This window comes from Phaenicophaeus curvirostris, chromosome 33 (genome assembly GCF_032191515.1).
Source record: "Phaenicophaeus curvirostris isolate KB17595 chromosome 33, BPBGC_Pcur_1.0, whole genome shotgun sequence".
NCBI lineage: Eukaryota > Metazoa > Chordata > Aves > Cuculiformes > Cuculidae > Phaenicophaeus > Phaenicophaeus curvirostris.
Window position 1 is genome coordinate 1,947,100 of NC_091424.1, and position 19,366 is coordinate 1,966,465.

At 46.5% G+C, this 19,366-nt stretch overlaps 2 protein-coding genes across 2 annotated transcripts; one reads left to right on the plus strand and one right to left on the minus strand.

Moving 5' to 3' along the window:
- Positions 1-524: 524 nt before the first annotated feature.
- METTL3 (methyltransferase 3, N6-adenosine-methyltransferase complex catalytic subunit) lies at positions 525-19,003 on the minus strand. The gene is made up of 11 exons (XM_069879145.1): positions 18,777-19,003; positions 17,574-17,815; positions 14,587-14,982; positions 13,290-13,465; positions 10,208-10,430; positions 6,952-7,139; positions 6,238-6,276; positions 5,003-5,111; positions 3,040-3,105; positions 2,837-2,949; positions 525-786 (listed from the first exon to the last, which is right to left on the minus strand). The coding sequence occupies exons 1-11, from the start codon at positions 18,868-18,870 to the stop codon at positions 675-677; spliced, it is 1,758 nt and encodes a 585-aa protein (XP_069735246.1). The 5' UTR covers positions 18,871-19,003; the 3' UTR covers positions 525-674.
- Positions 10,964-12,762, plus strand: LOC138732537 (golgin subfamily A member 6-like protein 24). The gene has a single exon (XM_069879152.1). The coding sequence runs from the start codon at positions 11,034-11,036 to the stop codon at positions 12,078-12,080; it is 1,047 nt and encodes a 348-aa protein (XP_069735253.1). The 5' UTR covers positions 10,964-11,033; the 3' UTR covers positions 12,081-12,762.
- Positions 19,004-19,366: the final 363 nt, after the last annotated feature.

Consider the following 19,366-nt stretch of genomic DNA (forward strand, 5'->3'; position numbering starts at 1 on the left):
TTCGCCCCAAAAATCCCTCAAATTGGGACCTGGACCCCAAAAATCCCTCGAGAATCCCCCAAAATCAGCTCTTTGACCCCCAAAATTGGTCCTTTCACCCCAAAATTCTCCCCCCAACCCCAAACTTGGAGTCGAGACCCCAAAATTTGGTGTTTGTGCCTCAAAATTTGGAGTCTAGACCTCAATATTTGGTGTTTGTACCTCAAAAATTGGGACCTGGACCCCAAAATTGGTCCTTTCACCCCAAAATTCTTCCTCCAACCCCAAAATTTGGAGTCAGGACCCCAAAATTTGGAGTCGGGACCCCAAAATTTGGTGTTTCTACCTCAAAAATTGGTTCCTGGGCCCCAAAAATCCCTAAAATTGGGACCTGGACCCCAAAAATCCCCCTTGAATCCCCCCAAATTGGCACTTTGACCCCAAAAATTGGATGTTGGACCCCAAAATCCCTTCTTTTCGCCCCAAAACACCCCAAATCCCTCATTTTTTGGGCTCTTCAATTAATTTCAGCTCAAATTTAGACGTTCTGGTTCTTTCCAACCTTTACTTCTTCCTTGAAGTTCGAAATTCCACCTCGAAACCTCAAAATTCCACCTCGAAACCCCCAAATTCCACCTCGAAACCTCAAAATTCCTTCCCCGAACCCCAAAATCTCCTTTTTTCACCCCGAAAATCTACATGTTCTTGGGTTTGGAGATGATGCCGTCGGGATAATGTTGCTTGAATTGAGCCACCACGTCGGGGTCGAGGAGGTGGATCCCGTCCAGTTGGTTCCCTAACGTGATCCTAGGAGAAAGACCCAGAAATGAGGGGGGGGACACCCCAAAAATGAGGGGAAGGACCCCCAAAACGAGGAGAAGACCCCAAAAATGAGGGAAATGACGCTAAAAATGAGGGAAAAGACCCGAAAAGTGAGGGAAAGGCCCCAAAAATGAGGGAAATGACCCTAAAAATGAGGGAAAAGACCCAAAAATTAGGGAAATGACGCTAAAAATGAGGGAAAGGCCCGAAAAATGAGGGAAATGATCCCAAACATGAGGGAAAAGATTAAAAATGAGGGAAATGACCCCAAAAATGAGGAGGAAACCCCAAAAATGAGGGAAAAGACCCTAAAAATGAGGGAAAGGCCCCAAAAATAAGGGAAAAGACACCAAACATGAGGGAAAAGACCCTAAAAATGAGGGAAAGGCCCCAAAAATGAGGGAAATGACCCTAAAAATGAGGAGGAAACCCCAAAAATGAGGGAAATGACCCCAAAAATGAAGGAAAAGACCCTAAAAATGAGGGAAAGGACCCTAAAAATGAGGGAAAGAATCCCCAAAATGAGGAGGAAACCCCAAAAATAAGGGAGAAGACCCTAAAAATGAGGGAAATGACCCTAAAAATGAGGAGGAAACCCCAAAAATGAGGGAAATGACCCTTAAAATGAGGGAAATGCCCCAAAAATGAGGAAAATGACCCTAAAAATGAGGAAAATGACCCTAAAAATGAGGGAGAAGACCCTAAAAATGAGGAGGAAACACCCAAAATGAGGGAAAAGACCCCAAACATGAGGGAAAAGACTCTAAAAATGAGGGAAAAGACCCGAAAACTGAAGGAAAAGACCCTAAAAATGAGGGAAAAGACCCGAAAACTGAAGGAAAAGACCCTAAAAATGAGGGAAAAGACTCTAAAAATGAGGAAAATGACCCTAAAAATGAGGAGGAAACCCCAAAAATGAGGGAAATGATCCCAAACATGAGGGAAATGACCCTTAAAATGAGGAAAAGGCCACAAAAATGAGGGAAAGGACCTGAAAACTGAAGGAAAAGACCCTAAAAATGAACGGAAAGACTCTAAAAATGAGGGAGAAGACCCTAAAAATGAAGGAAAAGACCCCAAAAATGAGGGAAATGATCCCAAACATGAGGGAAAAGACTCTAAAAATGAGGGAAATGACCCTAAAAATGAGGGAAAGGCCCGAAAAATGAGGGAAAAAACCCTAAAAATGAAGGAAATGACCCTAAAAATAAGGAGGAAACCCCAAAAATGAGGGAAATGACCCCAAATATGAGGAGGAAACCCCAAAAATGGGGGAAAAGACCCCAAAAATGAGGGAAAAGACCCTAAAATTGGGGGAAAGGACCCTAAAAATGAGGGAAAGAATCCCAAAAATGAGGAGGAAACCCCAAAAATGAGGGAAAAGACCCTAAAAATGAGGGAAAAGGCCCTAAAAATGAGGGAAATGACCCTTAAAATGAGGGAAAGGCCCCAAAAATGAGGGAAATGACCCTAAAAATGAGGAGGAAACCCCAAAAATGAGGGAAATGACCCTAAAAATGAGGAGGAAACCCCAAAAATGAGGGAAATGACCCCAAAAATGAAGGAAAAGACCCTAAAAATGAGGGAAAGGACCCTAAAAATGAGGGAAAGAATCCCAAAAATGAGGAGGAAACCCCAGAAATGAGGGAGAAGACCCTAAAAATGAGGGAAATGACCCTAAAAATGAGGGAAAAGACCCTAAAAATGAAAGAAATGACCCCACAAATGAGGAGGAAACCCCAAAAATGAGGGAAATGACCCCAAACATGTGGGGAAAGACCCTAAAAATGAGGAAAATGACCCTAAAAATGAGGAGGAAACCCCAAAAATGAGGGAAATTACCCCAAACATGAGGGAAAAGACCCTAAAAATGAGGGAAACGACCCCAAACATGAGGGAAATAACCCTTAAAATGAGGAAAAGGCCTCAAACATGAGGGAAAAGACCCTAAAAATGAAGGAAAAGAGCCCAAAAATGAGGAGGAGACCCCAAAACGGAGGGCGAAGCCCCCCAAGATGGAGGCTGGGGAGGTTACCAGTTGGGCTGGACGTTGTGGGGCCTCCCGAAGAGCTCGATTTTGCGGGTGCCGGGCGAGAGGCGCTCGATCATCCCGTAGATCTCGTCGGGTTTGTGGCTGGTGGATCGCACCTGGAAGGAATTCGGGGAGGGGGCCGTGGGTTTTGGGGTCCCCCACCGGGTTTTTCGGGGGGTTGGAAGGAGGAGGAGGAAGACGGGGACCTCGGCCACGATGACGTCGCAGTCCAGGCCGCGGTTGAAGCCTTGGGGGTTGCCCTTGACGCCCACCTGGAGGGGAAAAAAGAGGAATAGTTGGAGGTGGCCACCAAAATTTGGAGGTGGCCACCAAAAGCGGGAGGTCAACGTCGGCTCCTGGAGCAAAACGGGGCGCCGCGACCCCAAAATTTGAATCCTGGGGCCCAAAAATGGCAATTTGGACGCAAAATTTGGTTCCTGGGCCTCAAATTATGAGATTTCAACCTCAAAATTGGCACCTAGAGCCTAAAATTGGTTCCTTTGACCCAAAATTTGGCTCCTGGACCCCAAAATTGGCATTTGAGCCTCAAAAATTGGCACCTAGAGCCCAAAAATGTCAACTTTGACTCAAAATTTGGCTCCTGGACCCCAAAATTGGCATTTGAACCTCAAAAATTGGCAACTAGAGCCCAAAATTGGGTTCTTTGACCCAAAATTTGGCTCCAGGACCCCAAAATTGGCATTTGAACCTCAAAAATTGGCACCTAGAGCCCAAAAATGTCAACTTTGACTCAAAATTTGGCTCCTGGACCCCAAAATTGGCATTTGAACCTCAAAAATTGGCACCTAGAGCCCAAAAATGTCAACTTTGACTCAAAATTTGGCTACTGGACCCCAAAATTGACATTTGAGCCTCGAAATTTGGCACCTGGGCACCAAAATTGGGGTCCGGAGGCCAAAATTTGAATTCTGGACCCCAAAAATGTCAATTTTGACACAGAATTTGGCTCCTGGACCTCAAATTATGAGATTTCAACCTCAAAATTGGCACCTAGAGCCCAAAATTGGGTCCTTTGACCCAAAATTTGGCTTCTGGACCCCAAAATTGGCATTTGAGCCTCAAAAATTGGCACCTAGAGCCCAAAAATGTCAACTTTGACTCAAAATTTGGCTCCTGGACCCCAAAATTGGCATTTGAGCTTCAAAATTTGGCACCGAGAGCCCAAAATTGGTCCCTTTGACCCAAAATTTGGCTCCTGGACCCCAAAATTGACATTTGAACCTCAAAAATTGGCACCTAGAGCCCAAAAATGTCAACTTTGACTCAAAATTTGGCTACTGGACCCCAAAATTGGCATTTGAGCCTCAAAATTTGGCACCTGGGCACCAAAATTGGGGTCTGGAGGCCAAAATTTGAATTCTGGACCCCAAAAATGTCAATTTTGACACAGAATTTGGCTCCTGGGCCTCAAATTATGAGATTTGAACCTCAAAATTGGCACCGAGAGCCCAAAATTGGGTCCTTTGACCCAAAATTTGGCTCCTGGACCCCAAAATTGGTATTTGAGCCTCAAAAATTGGCACCTAGAGCCCAAAATCGGTTCCTTTGACCCAAAATTTTGCATTTTGAACCTCAAATTTTGGCATTTGAACCTCAAATTTTGGCGTCTGAACCTCAAATTTTGGCGTTTGAACCTCAAATTTTGACGTTTGAACCTAAAATTTTAGCATTTGAACCTCAAATTTTGGCGTTTGAACCTCAAATTTGTACATTTGAACCTCAAATTTTGGTGTTTGAGCTTCAAATTTTGGCGTTTGAACTTAAAATTTTGCATTTGAACCTCAAATTTTGGCGTTTGAACCTCAAATTTTGGCATTTGAACCTCAAATTTTGGCGTTTGAACCTCAAATTTTGGTGTTTGAACCTCAAATTTTGGCATTTGAACCTCAAATTTTGGTGTTTGAGCTTCAAATTTTGGCGTTTGAACCTCAAATTTTGGACTTTGGACCCAAAATTTGGTTCCTCGAGCCCCCCAGATGGTCCCTTCGACCCCAAAATGGACACCGGGAGGGTCTCCCTGTGGAATTTTGGGGCGAAAAGAAGGAATTTTGGGGTCCTGGGAGTGTTTTTTTTGGGGAAAAAAGGAATTTGGGGGCGCAGGGCGGGGTTTTGGGGTGAAACCCGAGGATTTTGGGGTCCCCCTCGTACCAGACAGTGCTCTTTGCCGTGGTTGAGCCAGTGGCCGGTGCGGCCGGTGCGGATGATTCGCTGGAGCTGGTTGGTTTTGACCCAAATGATCTCGTCCACCCGCTCGTACCTGAGGGTTTGGGGTGAAAAAAGAGGATTTTGGGGAGTTTGGGGGGGAAAAATGAGGATTTTGGAGCGAAAAACGGTGATTTAGGGGGGGAAAATGGAGGTTTTGGAGGGGAAAATGGAGGATTTAGAGGGAAAATGGAGGATTTGGAGGGGAAAATGGAGGATTTGGAGAGAAAATGGAGGATTTGGAGGGGGAAATGGAGGATTTGGAGGGGAAAATGGAGGATTTGGAGGGGGAAATGGAGGATTTGGAGGGGAAAATGGAGGATTTGGAGGGGAAAATGGAGGATTTGGAGGGGGAAATGGAGGATTTGGAGGGGAAAATGGAGGATTTAGAGGGGAAAATGGAGGTTTTGGGGGGGAAAATGGAGGATTTTGAGGGAAAATGGAGGATTTTGAGGGAAAATGGAGGATTTTGAGGGGGAAATGGAGGATTTTGAGGGGGAAATGGAGGATTTGGAGGGGGAAATGGAGGATTTGGAGGGAAAATGGAGGATTTAGAGGGGGAAATGGAGGATTTAGAGGGAAAATGGAGGATTTGGAGGGGAAAATGGAGGATTTGGAGGGGAAAATGGAGGATTTGGAGGGGGAAATGGAGGATTTGGAGGGGAAAATGGAGGATTTGGAGGGGAAAATGGAGGATTTAGAGGGGAAAATGGAGGATTTAGAGGGGGAAATGGAGGATTTAGAGGGGGAAATGGAGGATTTAGAGGGGGAAATGGAGGATTTAGAGGGGGAAATGGAGGATTTAGAGGGGGAAATGGAGGATTTAGAGGGAAAATGGAGGATTTAGAGGTAAAATGGAGGATTTGGAGGGAAAATGGAGGATTTGGAGGGGAAAATGGAGGATTTGGAGGGGGAAATGGAGGATTTAGAGGGGGAAATGGAGGATTTAGAGGGGGAAATGGAGGATTTAGAGGGAAAATGGAGGATTTAGAGGTAAAATGGAGGATTTGGAGGGGAAAATGGAGGATTTGGAGGGGAAAATGGAGGATTTGGAGGGGGAAATGGAGGATTTAGAGGGGGAAATGGAGGATTTAGAGGGGAAAATGGAGGATTTGGAGGGGAAAAAGAGACTTTTTTTAGGGAAAAAAAGGCTTTTTTGGGGGAATCGCCCCAAAACTCACCCCCAGAGGTTAAGACACTCGCGTCCCAGCTCCATGGCCCTGCAGAAAAGGGGAGGTTCGGGGTTAAAAAGCGAGATTTTGGGGTTCAAAGGGGATTTTTGGGGCTGAAAAGGGGAATTTTGGGGTTTAGGGGTGGATTTGGGGGCTGAAAAGTGGAATTTTGGGGTTCAAGGTGGATTTTTGAGGCTGAAAAGTGGAATTTTGGGGTTTAAGGGGGGATTTTGGGGCTGAAAACTGGAATTTCGGGGTTCAAGGTGGATTTTGGGGGCTGAAAAGTGGAATTTTGGGGTTCCGGGCTGGATTTTTGGGGCTGAAAGGTGGAATTTTGGGGTTTTGGGGTGGATTTTTGGGGCTGAAAGGTGGAATTTTGGGGTTTTGGGGTGGATTTTGGGGCTGAAAAGTGGAATTTGGGGTTTTAGGGATGGATTTGGGGGTTGAAGAGGGAGATTTTGGGGCTGAAAGGTGAAATTTTGGGGCTGAAAGGTGAAATTTTGAGGTTTTGGGGTTCAGGTGTGGAATTCTGGGGTTTAGGGGTGGATTTTTGAGGCTGAAAAGTGCAATTTTGGGGTTTTGGGGTGGATTTGAGGATTCAAGGGTGGATTTTTGAGGCTGAAAAGTGGAATTTGGAGGTTCCGGGCTGGATTTTTGGGGCTGAAAGGTGGAATTTTGGGGTTTTGGGGTGGATTTTGGGGTCTTGGGGGACCTGTTTGTCACCTGCCGGTGACCCAGAGGAAGAGGAAGCCCTCGTCCTGCAGGACGGGGATGTTGAGGCGCCGCATCTCGTCGTCGGTGAGGGTCCCGTAGGGCAGCTCCATGTGGATGTCCCAGGGCGGATCGGCCATCACCACCGCGAACTTCCCCAGGATGCTCACGTCCAGGTAGCGGATGTCGCAGCAGATCCACTGTCGGCGACCCCGAAAACAGAAAAAGTGACTCAAAAACCCTCTGAAACGACCCCAAAACCCTTAAAAACGCCCTCAAAACCCTTAAAAACGCCCTCAAAACCCTTAAAAACGGCCCCAAAACCCTTAAAAACGGCCCCAAAACCATCAAAAACGGCCTCAAAACCCTTAAAAACGGCCCCAAAACCATCAAAAACGGCCTCAAAACCCTTAAAAACAGCCCCAAAACCATCAAAAACGGCCTCAAAACCCTTAAAAACAGCCTCAAACCCCTCAAAAACGGCCCCAAAACCCTTAAAAACAGCCCCAAAACCCTTAAAAATGGCCCCAAAACCATCAAAAACGGCCTCAAAACCCTTAAAAACAGCCCCAAAACCCTCCAAAACGGCCCCAAAACCTCAAAATTGATGAAAAAACCCTCAAAATTGACTCTAAAAATGTCAAAAGTGACAATAAAACCCTCAAAGGCGACTGAAAAAAACTCAAAATGGACACAAAAGGCTCAAAAATGACCCCAAACACCTCAAAATTGGCCAAAACCAAACAAAAGTGACCCAAAAAACTCAAAATTGAGCCAAAAAAACTCAAAATTGACCCCAAAACCTCAGAATCAACCCAAAAAACCAAAATAGACGCAAAAAACTCAAAATAGACCCCCCAAAAACTCAAAATTGACCAAAAAACCTCAGAATCAACCAAAAAACCCCAAAATTGACCCAAAAATAGCAAAATAGACCCAAAAAACCTCAAAATAAACCCAAAAAAACCTCAAAATTGACCCAAAACCACTCAAAATGGACTCAAAAATATCAAAAGTGACCCAAAAAAACTCAAAAATGGCCCCAAAACCTCAAAATTGATGAAAAAAAACTCAAAATTGACCCCAAAAACGTCAAAAGTGACCAAAAATCCCTCAAAGGCAACTGAAAAAACTCAAAACGGGCACAAAAAATGCAAAAATGACCCAAAACCCCTAAAAATTGACAAAAAACCTCAGAATCAACCCCCAAAAGCCCCAAATTGACCCAAAAATAGCAAAATAGACGCAAAAAACCTCAAAATAAACCCAAAAAAACCTCAAAATTGACCAAAAACCTGAGAATCAACCCCCAAAAACCAAAACTGACACAAAAATATCTAAATAGACCCAAAAAACCTCAAAAGTGACCCAAGATCCACCAAAATCGACCCAAAAATATCAAAATTGACTCAAAATCCTCAAAATAGACTCAAAAATATCAAAATTGACCCAAAAACCTTCAAAATTGTCCCAAAAACCTCAAAAGCGACTGAAAAACCTCAAAATTGATGAAAAAAACCTCAAAATTGACCCCAAAAATATCAAAAGTGACCAAAAAACCCTCAAAGGCGACTGAAAAAACTCAAAATGGACACAAAAGGCTCAAAAATGACCCAAAACACCTCAAAATTGACCAAAAAATCAGAAGTGACCCAAAAAACTCAAAATTGAGCCAAAAAAACTCAAAATTGACCTCAAAATTTTTCTCTCAAACTCAAAATTTATCTGAAACCCTTAAATTTTCCCCAAAATTCTCCAAATTCCTCTCAAACCCTTCAATTTTTCACTCAAACTCTCTAAATTCCCCTCAAACGCTTAAATTTTCCCCTAAATTCTCCAAATCTCCCTCCAACCCTAAAATTTTCGCCCAAATTTCCCTCAAACTCTAAATTTTCCCCCCAAATTTCCCTCCCACCCTAAAATTTTCCCCCAAATCTCCCTCAAACCCTAAATTTTCCCCCCAATTTCTCCAAATTTCCCTCCAACCCTTCAATTTTTCACTCAAACTCTCAAAATTCCTCTCCAACCCTTCAATTTTCCCCCAAATTTCCCTCCAACCCTAAAATTTTCCCCCAAATTTCCCTCCAACCCTAAAATTTTCCCCCCAAATTCTGCAAATTTCCCTCCAACCCTTAAATTTCCCCCAAATCTCCCTCAAACCCTAAAATTTTCCCCCAAATCTCCCTCAAACCCTTAAATTTTCCCCCAAATCTCCCTCAAACCCTAAAATTTTCCCCCAAATCTCCCTGAAACCCTAAAATTTTCCCCCAAATCTCCCTCCAACCCTAAAATTTTCCCCCAAATCTCCCTCCAACCCTAAAACTTTCCCCCAAATTCCCTTCAAACCCTTAAATTTTTCAAACTCTCTAAATTTTCCTCAAACCCTTAAATTTTCCCCCAAATCTCCCTCAAACCCTAAATTTTTCCCCCAAATCTCCCTGAAACCCTAAATTTTCCCCCCAAATCTCCCTCCAACCCTAAAATTTTCCCCAAAATTTCCCTCAAACCCTAAAATTTTCCCCCAAATCTCCCCGAAACCCTAAAATTTTCCCCCAAATCTCCCTCCAATGCTAAAATTTTCCCCCAAATTCCCTTCAAACCCTTAAATTTTTCACTCAAACTCTCTAAATTTTCCTCAAACCCTTAAATTTTCCCCCAAATCTCCCTCAAACCCTAAAATTTTCCCCCAAATCTCCCTGAAACCCTAAAATTTTCCCCCAAATCTCCCTCCAACCCTAAAATTTTCCCCCAAATCTCCCTGAAACCCTAAAATTTTCCCCCAAGTTCCCTTCAAACCCTTAAATTTTTCACTCAAACTCTCTAAATTTTCCTCAAACCCTTAAATTTTCCCCCAAATCTCCCTCAAACCCTAAAATTTTCCCCCAAATCTCCCTCCAACCCTAAAATTTTCCCCCAAATCTCCCTCCAACCCTAAAATTTTCCCCCAAATTCTCTTCAAACCCTTAAATTTTTCACTCAAACTCTCTAAATTTCCCTCAAACCCTTAAATTTTCCCCCAAATCTCCCTCAAACCCTAAAATTTTCCCCCAAATTTCCCTCAAACTCTTAAAATTTCCCCCAAATCTCCCTGAAACCCTAAAATTTTCCCCCAAATCTCCCTGAAACCCTAAAATTTTCCATTAAATTCTTCAAATTTCACCAAACCCCTTAATTTTTCCCCCGAAATCTCCAATTTTCCCTCTAAACCTTCATTTTTTTTGGCTTTTCGGCCCGGTTCGCGCCCCGCGAGGCGGGCTCGGGGGGTCACCTGCGGCGGGAAGAGGCGGTCGGCGCCGCGGTCGGGGTCGGGGGGTCGCTCGGGGGCGGGGAGGCCGTCGCGGGGGCGGGGGGGGCCGGGGCTGCGGGCGGGGGGCGTCTCGGGGCGGGCGTCGATCTCGTAGTGGACGTACTTGCAGGTGTCCATGTGGAAGCAGGTGTTGAGGAAGGAGCAGTCGCCCAGCGACTCGTCCGTGTGCTTGTTGATGATGCGCCTGGAGGGGGAGAAAGGGCAAAAAATGGAGGAGAAAGTCAAGAAATGGAGGAGAAAGGGCGAAAAATGGAGGAAAAAGGTCGAAAAATGGAGGAAAAAGGTTGAAAAATGGAGGAGGAAGGGCAAAAAATGGAGGAGGAAGGGCAAAAAATGGAGGAGAAAGGGCAAAAAATGGAGAAAAAACATCAAAAAATGGAGGAGAAAGGTCAAAAAATGGAGGAGAAAGTCAAGAAATGGAGGAGGAAGTCAAGAAATGAGGGAGAAAGGTCAAAAAATGGAGGAGAAACGACAAAAAACGGAGGAAAAAGGTCAAGAAATGGAGGAGAAAGTCAAGAAATGGAGAAGGAAGGTCAAGAAATGGAGGAAAAACGTCAAGAAATGGAGGAAAAACATCAAGAAATGGAGAAAGAAGGTGAAGAAATGGAGAAAAATGTCAAGAAATGGAGGAAAGAGGTCAAAAGATGGAGGAAAAAAGACAAAAGATGGAGGAGAAGTTCAAGAAATGGAAGAAAAAGGTCAAGAAATGGAGAAAAAGGTCAAAAATGCATGAGGAAGGTCAAAAATTGAAGGAAAAACATCAAAAACGGAGGAGAAACGCCATGAAATGGAGGAGAAACGTCATGAAATGGAGGAGAAACGTCATGAAATGGAGGAGAAGATCAACAAATGGAGGAAAAACGGCAAAAAATGGATGAAGAAGGTGAAGAAATGGAGAAAAACGTCAAGAAATGGAGGAAAAATGTCAAGAAATGGAGGAAAAACGTCAAGAAATGGAGAAAAAAGTCAAGAAATGGAGGAAAAACGTCAAGAAATGGAGGAAAAACGTCAAGAAATGGAGGAGGAAGGGCAAGAAATGGAGGAGGAAGGTCAAGAAATGGAGGAGAAAAGGCAAGAAATAGAGGAGAAGGTCAAGAAATGGAGTAGAAGGTCAAGAAATGGAGGAGAAACATCAAAAATGGAGGAGAAACATCAAAAATGGAAGAGAAAGGTCAAGAAATGGAGGAGAAAAATCAAGAAATGGAGAAAAAGGTCAAAAATGGAAGGAAAAGTCAAAGAATGGAGGGAAAACGTCAAAAAATGGAGGAAAAACGTCAAGAAATGGAGGAAAAATGTCAAGAAATGGAGAAAAAAGTCAAGAAATGGAGGAAAAATGTCAAGAAATGGAACAGAAGGTCAAAATGGAGGGAAAATGCCAAAAAAAGAAGGAAAAACGTCAAAAAAATGGAGGAAAAGGTCAAAAAATGGAGGAGAAACGTCAAAAAATGGAGGAAAAACAACAAAAATGGAGGGAAAACGTCAGAAAATGAAGAAAAAAGTCAAGAAATGGAGGAGAAATGTCAAGAAATGGAGGAAAAACATCAAGAAGTGGAGGAAAAAGGTCAAAAATGGAGGAAAAACACCAAGAAGTGGAGGAAAAAGGTCAAAAATGGAGAAGAAAGGTCAAAAAATGGAGGAAAAAGGTCAAAAAATGGAGGAAAAAGGTCAAAAAATGGAGGAAAAAGTCAAAAAAATGGAGGAAAAACATCAAGAAATGGAGGAAAAAAGTCAAGAAATGGAGGAAAAACGTCAAGAAATGGAGGAAAATGTAAAAAAAATGGAGGAGAAAGGTCAAAAAATGGAGGAGAAACATCAAAAAATAGAGGAAAAATGACCAAAAATTGAGGAAAAATGGCAAAAATTAAGGAAAAATGACAAAAAATGGAGGAAAAAGGTCAAAAAGGGAGGAAAAAGTTCAAAAATGGAGGAAAAACGTCAAAAAATGGAGGAAAAACAACAAAAATGGAGGAAAAACCTCACGAAATGGAGGAAAATGTAAAAAAATGGAGGAGAAGATCAATAAATGGAAAAGGAACATCAAGAAATGAAGGAGAAGGTCAAGAAATGGAGGAGGAACGTCAAGAAATGGAGGAGAAAGAGCAAAAATGGAGGAGAAAGGGCAAAAAATGGAGGAGGAAGGTGAAGAAATGGAGGAAAAATGTCAAGAAATGGAGGAAAAGGTCAAAAAATGGAGGAAAAAGGTCGAAAAATGGAGGAGAAAGGGCAAAAAATGGAGGAGGAAGGGCAAAAAATGGAGGAAAAGGTCAAAAAATGGAGGAGAAACATCAAAAAATGGAGGAAAAAAGGTCAAAAAACGGAGAAAAAGGTCAAGAAATGGAGGAAAAACGTCAAAAAATGGAGGAGAAACCTCAAGAAATGGAGGAAAATGTAAAGAAAACGGAGAAGAAGATCAAAAAATGGATGAGGAACATCAAGAAATGGAGGAGGAACATCAGGAAATGGAGGAGGAACAACAAGAAGTGGATGAGGAACATCAAGAAATGGAGGAGAAGGTCAAGAAATGGAGGAGGAACATCAAGAAATGGAGGAGAAACATCAAGAAATGGAGGAGAAGGTCAAGAAATGGAGGAGAAGGTCAAGAAATGGAGGAGAAACATCAAGAAATGGAGGAGAAACATCAAGAAATGGAGGAGGAACATCAAGAAATGGAGGAGGAACATCAAGAAATGGAGGAGGAACATCAAGAAATGGAGGAGAAGGTCAAGAAATGGAGGAGGAACATCAAGAAATGGAGGAGAAACATCAAGAAATGGAGGAGAAACATCAAGAAATGGAGGAGGAACATCAAGAAATGGAGGAGGAACATCAAGAAATGGAGGAGGAACATCAAGAAATGGAGGAGAAGGTCAAGAAATGGAGGAGGAACATCAAGAAATGGAGGAGAAACATCAAGAAATGGAGGAGAAACATCAAGAAATGGAGGAGAAACATCAAGAAATGGAGGAGAAACATCAAGAAATGGAGGAAGAAGGTGAGGAGAAGACAGGAGGAGGTCACGAGGAGCTGAGGATCCACCACAAACCGGAAATGGAGCTTGCGGCAGGGCCGGTCGGCGCCGGTGGCCTTGACGCATTCCTCCTTGGTGCCGTGGTCGCAGAACTCTTGGACCTGGGCCCGGCCCCGCGAGCGGAACTTCTCCACGATGGATTGTTCCTTGGCCGTGGTGGTGTTGAGGAGCTCCAGGATCTCCTGGCTCACCTGGAAGGACACGGAGGCCTCGGATGAGGAGATTCCGAAGCTCTGGGACCTCCTGAGGAGGTGAAACCGCCTTTTCCGTGGGGGGATCTCCAAGATCTCAAGGTTTTGAGATGTTTCCACCACCTTGAGCTCCATTTCTTGGAGATATCTCCAAAATCTCAAGGTTTTGAGATGTTTCCACCACCTTGAGCTCCATTTCTTGGAGGCATCTCCAAAATCTCAAGGTTTTGAGATGTTTCCACCACCTTGAGCTCCATTTCTTGGAGGCATCTCCAAGATCTCAAGGTTTTGAGATGTTTCCACCACCTGGAGCTCCATTTCTTGGAATTATCTCCAAGATCTCAACCCCTTGAGATGTTTCCACCACCTTGAGCTCCATTTCTTGGAGGCATCTCCAAAATCTCAAGGTTTTGAGGTGTTTCCACTACCTTAAGCTCCATTTCTTGGTGAGATCTCCAAGATCTCAACCCCTTGAGATGTTTCCACCACCCTGAGCTCCATTTCTTGGAGGCATCTCCAAAATCTCAAGGTTTTGAGATGTTTCCACCACCTTGAGCTCCATTTCTTGGAGGTATCTCCAAGATCTCAACCCCTTGAGATGTTTCCACCACCTTGAGCTCCATTTCTTGGAGGCATCTCCAAAATCTCAAGGTTTTGAGATGTTTCCACCACCTTGAGCTCCATTTCTTGGTGAGATCTCCAAGATCTCAACCCCTTGAGATGTTTCCACCACCTTGAGCTCCATTTCTTGGAGGCATCTCCAAAATCTCAAGGTTTTGAGATGTTTCCACCACCTTGAGCTCCATTTCTTGGTGAGATCTCCAAGATCTCAACCCCTTGAGATGTTTCCACCACCTTGAGCTCCATTTCTAGGTGGGATCTCCAAGATCTCAAGGTTTTGAGATGTTTCCACCACCTTGAGCTCCATTTCTAGGTGGCATCTCCAAAATCTCAAGGTTTTGAGATGTTTCCACCACCTTGAGCTCCATTTCTTGGAGGGATCTCCAAAATCTCAAGGTTTTGAGATGTTTCCACCACCTTGAGCTCCATTTCTTGGAGGGATCTCCAGCTTTCGAGGAGGAACCAAGGTCCTTAGGCCCCCTGGGACCTTCTCCACCCACCTTCTTGCTCTGCTGCTCCTTGGTGGACTGCTGACTCAGCAAGCTCTCGATCTCCAGGTCCAGATCGGAGGCTTGTTTCTTGGACTTCTTAGCCGCCGTCATGGCCGCCGCCTCCTTCCCGCCTTCCCCGCTCCCTCCGGCGCCGCCGCCGCCGCCGCCGTGAGCCGCCCCGCCGCCATCTTGTTCCGCTCGCCGCTTCCGGCCGCCATCTTGGAGGCCGGAACTTTCCGTCCCGGCGCCCGTCATGGCCGACAGCTTGGAGTGGTCGGCGTAGGTGACCACGGTGGGTTGCCCGGGGGCGTCTTGGAGGAGGCCGCGCTTCACCTCGATGAGCTCCTGGGCGGCGAATTTCTGCAGGAGGCTCTCCACCGCCCGCCGGGTCACCGGGAAGGCCGCCTGGGGGGGGGGAAGGGGGCAAGAGGGAGGCTTCAGGGAGCTAAAATGGAGGTTTGGGGGGGAAAAATTAAAATTTTGGGGCTTAAAATGGAGGTTTGGGGCTTAAAATGGAGGGTTTGGGGGGTAAAATGGAGATTTTGGGGGGTAAAATGGAGGATTCGGGGGGTAAAATGGAGATTTTGAGGCTTAAAATGGAGACTTTGAGGTCTAAAATGGAGGTTTGGGGGGTAAAATGGAGGATTTGGGGGGTAAAATGGAGGTTTTGGGGGGTAAAATGGAGGTTTTGGGGCCTAAAATGGAGGATTCGGGGGGTAAAATGGAGATTTTGAGGCTTAAAATGGAGACTTTGAGGTCTAAAATGGAGGTTTGGGGGGTAAAATGGAGGATTTGGAGCTTAAAATGGAGGTTTGGGAGCTAAAATGGAGGGTTTGGGGGGTAAAATGGAGATTTTGAGGCTTAAAATGGAGACTTTGAGGTCTAAAATGGAGGTTTGGGGGGTAAAATGGAGGGTTTGGGGGGTAAAATGGAGGTTTTGGGGCTTAAAATGGAAGTTTTGGGGTCTAAAATGGAGGATTTGAGGCCTAAAATGGAGGTTTTGGGGCTTAAAATGGAGGATTCTGGGGGTAAAATGGAGGATTTGGGGTCTAAAATGGAGGTTTGGGAGGTAAAATGGAGGATTTGGGGTCTAAAATAGAGGTTCGGGAGGTAAAATGGAGGATTTGGAGCTTAAAATGGAGGATTTGGGGGCTAAAATGGAGGTTTGGGGGGTAAAATGGAGATTTTGGGGCTTAAAATGGAGGATTCGGGGGGTAAAATGGAGGTTTTGGGGGGTAAAATGGAGGTTTGAGGCTTAAAATGGAGGGTTTGGGGTCTAAAATGGAGGGTTTGGGGCTTAAAATGGAGATTTTGGGGGGTAAAATGGAGATTTTGAGGCTTAAAATGGAGACTTTGAGGTCTAAAATGGAGGTTTGGGGGGTAAAATGGAGGTTTGGGGCTTAAAATAGAAGTTTGGGGGGTAAAATGGAGGTTTTGAGGCCTAAAATGGAGGTTTTGGGGCTTAAAATGCAGGGTTTGGGACCTAAAATGGAGGTTTGGGGACCTAAAATGGAGGATTCGGGGGGTAAAATGGAGGTTTGGGGGGTAAAATAGAGATTTTGGGGGGTAAAATGGAGGGTTTGGGGCTTAAAATGGAGATTTTGGGGGGTAAAATGGAGACTCTGAGATCTAAAATGGAGGTTTGGGGGGTAAAATGGAGGTTTTGAGGCTTAAAATGGACACTTTGGGGCTTAAAATGGAGGTTTTGGGGCCTAAAATGGAGGTTTGGGGGGTAAAATGGAGGATTTGGAGCTTAAAATGGAGGTTTGGGGGGTAAAATGGAGGTTTTGGGGCTTAAAATGGAGATTTTGGGGGGTAAAATGGAGACTCTGAGGTCTAAAATGGAGGTTTTGGGGGGTAAAATGGAGGATTCGGGGGGTAAAATGGAGGTTTAGGGCTTAAAATGGAGACTTTGAGGTCTAAAATGGAGGTTTGGGGGGTAAAATGGAGGTTTGGGGCTTAAAATAGAAGTTTGGGGGGTAAAATGGAGGTTTTGAGGCCTAAAATGGAGGTTTTGGGGCTTAAAATGCAGGGTTTGGGACCTAAAATGGAGGTTTGGGGACCTAAAATGGAGCATTCCGGGGGTAAAATGCAGGTTTGGGGGCTAAAATGGAGGTTCGGGGGGTAAAATGGAGGATTTGGAGCTTAAAATGGAGGTTTGGGGGGTAAAATGGAGATTTTGGGGCTTAAAATGGAGATTTTGGGGCTTAAAATGGAGATTTTGGGGCTTAAAATGGAGACTCTGAGGTCTAAAATGGAAATTTGGGGGGTAAAATGGAGGTTTTGGGGGCTAAAATAGAGGATTCGGGGGGTAAAATGGAGGTTTTGGGGGGTAAAATGGAGACTTTGAGGTCTAAAATGGAGGTTTTGGGGTCTAAAATGGAGAGTTTGGGGCTTAAAATGGAGATTTTGGGGGGTAAAATGGAGACTCTGAGGTCTAAAATGGAGGTTTGGGGGGTAAAATGGAGGTTTGGAGGCTTAAAATGGACACTTTGGGGCTTAAAATGGAGGTTTCGGGGCCTAAAATGGAGGTTCAGGAGCTAAAATGGAGGCTTTGGGGCCTAAAGTGGAGGTTTCGGGGCCTAAAATGGAGGTTTTGGGGCCTAAAATGGAGGTTTTGAGGGCTAAAATGGAGATTTTGGGGCTTAAAATGGAGGGTTCGGGGGCTAAAATGGAGGTTTGGGGCTTAAAATGGAGGTTTTGGAGCCTAAAATGGAGATTTTGGGACCTAAAATGGAGATTTTGGGACCTAAAATGAAGATTTTGGGGCCTAAAATGGACGCTTTGAGGCCTAAAATGGAGAATTTGGGGCCTAAAATGGAGAATTTGAGGCCTAAATGGATGTTTTGAGGCCTAAAATGGACGTTTTGAGGTCTAAAATGAAGGTTTTGAGACCTAAAATAGAGGTTTTGGGGCCTAAAATGGACATTATGGAGCCTAAAATGGAGGTTTTGAGGCCCAAAACGGAGGCCGGTGTGTTGTGCGGCGTCTCTTACGGAGGAGATGGCTGCGCAGATGGCGCCGGCGTCGGTGGGGAGGGCGAGGGCGAGGTCGGCCAGGTGGAGGAGGAGGCACCTCTCCAGGGCGGGGTCGGTGGCCAGGTCCGAGGAGGCCGAGGAGGCCGAGGAGGAGGCCCCCGAGGCCCCCAAGGAGGAGGAGGGGGGGGAGGAGGGCGAGGGGGAGGGGCTGGAGGGGGCGGGGGGCGGGGCCGGGGGGGCGGGATCGGACAGACGGGGGTCTGGGGGGGGGACGACAGATGGACAGATGGGGTTCAGTGACCCCCAAATGACCTCGAAGTGACCCCCAAGTGACCCCTAAGTGACACCATTGACCCCTCCCATTGACCCCTAAGTGACCCAAGACCCCTCCCCCTGCCCCCAGGTGACCCCCAAGTGACCCCCAGACCCCTCCCCCTGCCCCCCAAGTGACCATATTGACCCCCAAGTGACCCCAGGCCCCTCCCATTGACCCCCAAGTGACCCCAGACCCCTCCCATTGACCCCCCAGGTGACCCCATGGACCTCTGACCCCCTCCCCCTGCCCCCCATATGACCCTATTGACCCCTAGGTGACCCTATTGACCCCCAAGTGACCCCCAGACCCCTCCCCCTGCCACACAAGTGACCCCAGATCCCTCCCATTGACCCCCAAGTGACCCTATTGACCCTGAAGTGACCCCAGGCCCCTCCCACTGACCCCCAAGTGACCCTATTGACCCTGAAGTGACCCCAGGCCCCTCCCACTGACCCCCAAGTGACCCCAGATCCCTCCCCCTGCCCCAGGTGACCCTATTGACCCCCAAGTGACCCCAGACCCCTCCCATTGACCCCCAAATGACCCCAGACGCCCTCCCATTGACCCCCAAGTGACCTGAAGTGACCCCAGATCCCTCCCATTGACCCCAAGTGACCCCAGGCCCCTACCCCTGACCCCAAGTGACCCCCAGCCCCTCCCATTGACCCCCAAGTGACCCCAAACCCCTCCCCCTGCCCCCCAAGTGACCCAGACCCCTCCCCCCGCCCCCCAAGTGACCCCAGGCTCCTCCCATTGACCCCCAAGTGACCCCAGGCCCCTCCCATTGGCCCCCAAGTGACCCCAGGCCCCTCCCATTGACCCCAAGTGACCCCATGGACCTCAGACTCCCTCCCATTGACCCCCAAGTGACCCCAACCCCCCCCCCCCGCCCCAATCCCCCTCACCCAGCGGATCCTGCTTCCTCCTGCGCTGCAGCCGCTCCCTCAGCGAGTCCAGCTGCTTCTTGTGGGCCTGGATGGAGCTCCACGTGTCCGACATGGCCGCCTCCTCCCTCTCCCCCCCCTTTTTCCTCCCTTTTTCCCTCTTTTTCCTCCCTTTTTCCCTTATTTTTAACCCTTTTTCCTCCCCCCCCTCCCCGGGCCCCTTCGCCGCCTCAGCCGCGCCGCTTCCCGCCTCTTCCCGCCGCTTCTTCCCGCCTCGGCGCCACCGGAAGCGCCTGAAGCCGCCGCCGCCATTTTGACTGAGGGCAAACCCCCCTTCTAGCCAGTCCGCTGCGCCGCCATTTTCCTTAAGGGCAGCGCCGCCATTTTCTTTGAGGGCAGCACCGCCTCTCCCGCCATTTTGAGCGCTGGCGCCGCCTTCGCTCATAACGAAACGGAGGGGGAGACGTCGCCGCCGCCGCCATCTTTGTTGAGGGCGCCCGCCGCCATCTTGCCGCCTGGAGCTAAAGGGCGGGGGGGGGGGGACACGACCCTTTTTGGGATAAAAAACCCTTTTTTAGCGATTAAACCCGCCTTTTAATCATTAAATCCCC

What these genes read in the sequence shown, in the direction of transcription:
- METTL3 (XM_069879145.1), bottom strand. Translation starts at nt 18,870, where the DNA reads ATGTCGGACACGTGGAGCTCCATCCAGGCCCACAAGAAGCAGCTGGAC. An exon ending in ACGGCAAAGAGCACTGTCTG is followed by an intron (nt 3,106 to 5,002) that starts GTACGAGGGGGA and finishes TTTCCCCTCCAG; the next exon opens with GTGGGCGTCAAGGGCAACCC. An exon ending in GCGACGTCATCGTGGCCGAG is followed by an intron (nt 2,950 to 3,039) that starts GTCCCCGTCTTC and finishes AATTCCTTCCAG; the next exon opens with GTGCGATCCACCAGCCACAA.
- LOC138732537 (XM_069879152.1), top strand. Translation starts at nt 11,034, where the DNA reads ATGGAGGAGAAACGTCATGAAATGGAGGAGAAACGTCATGAAATGGAG.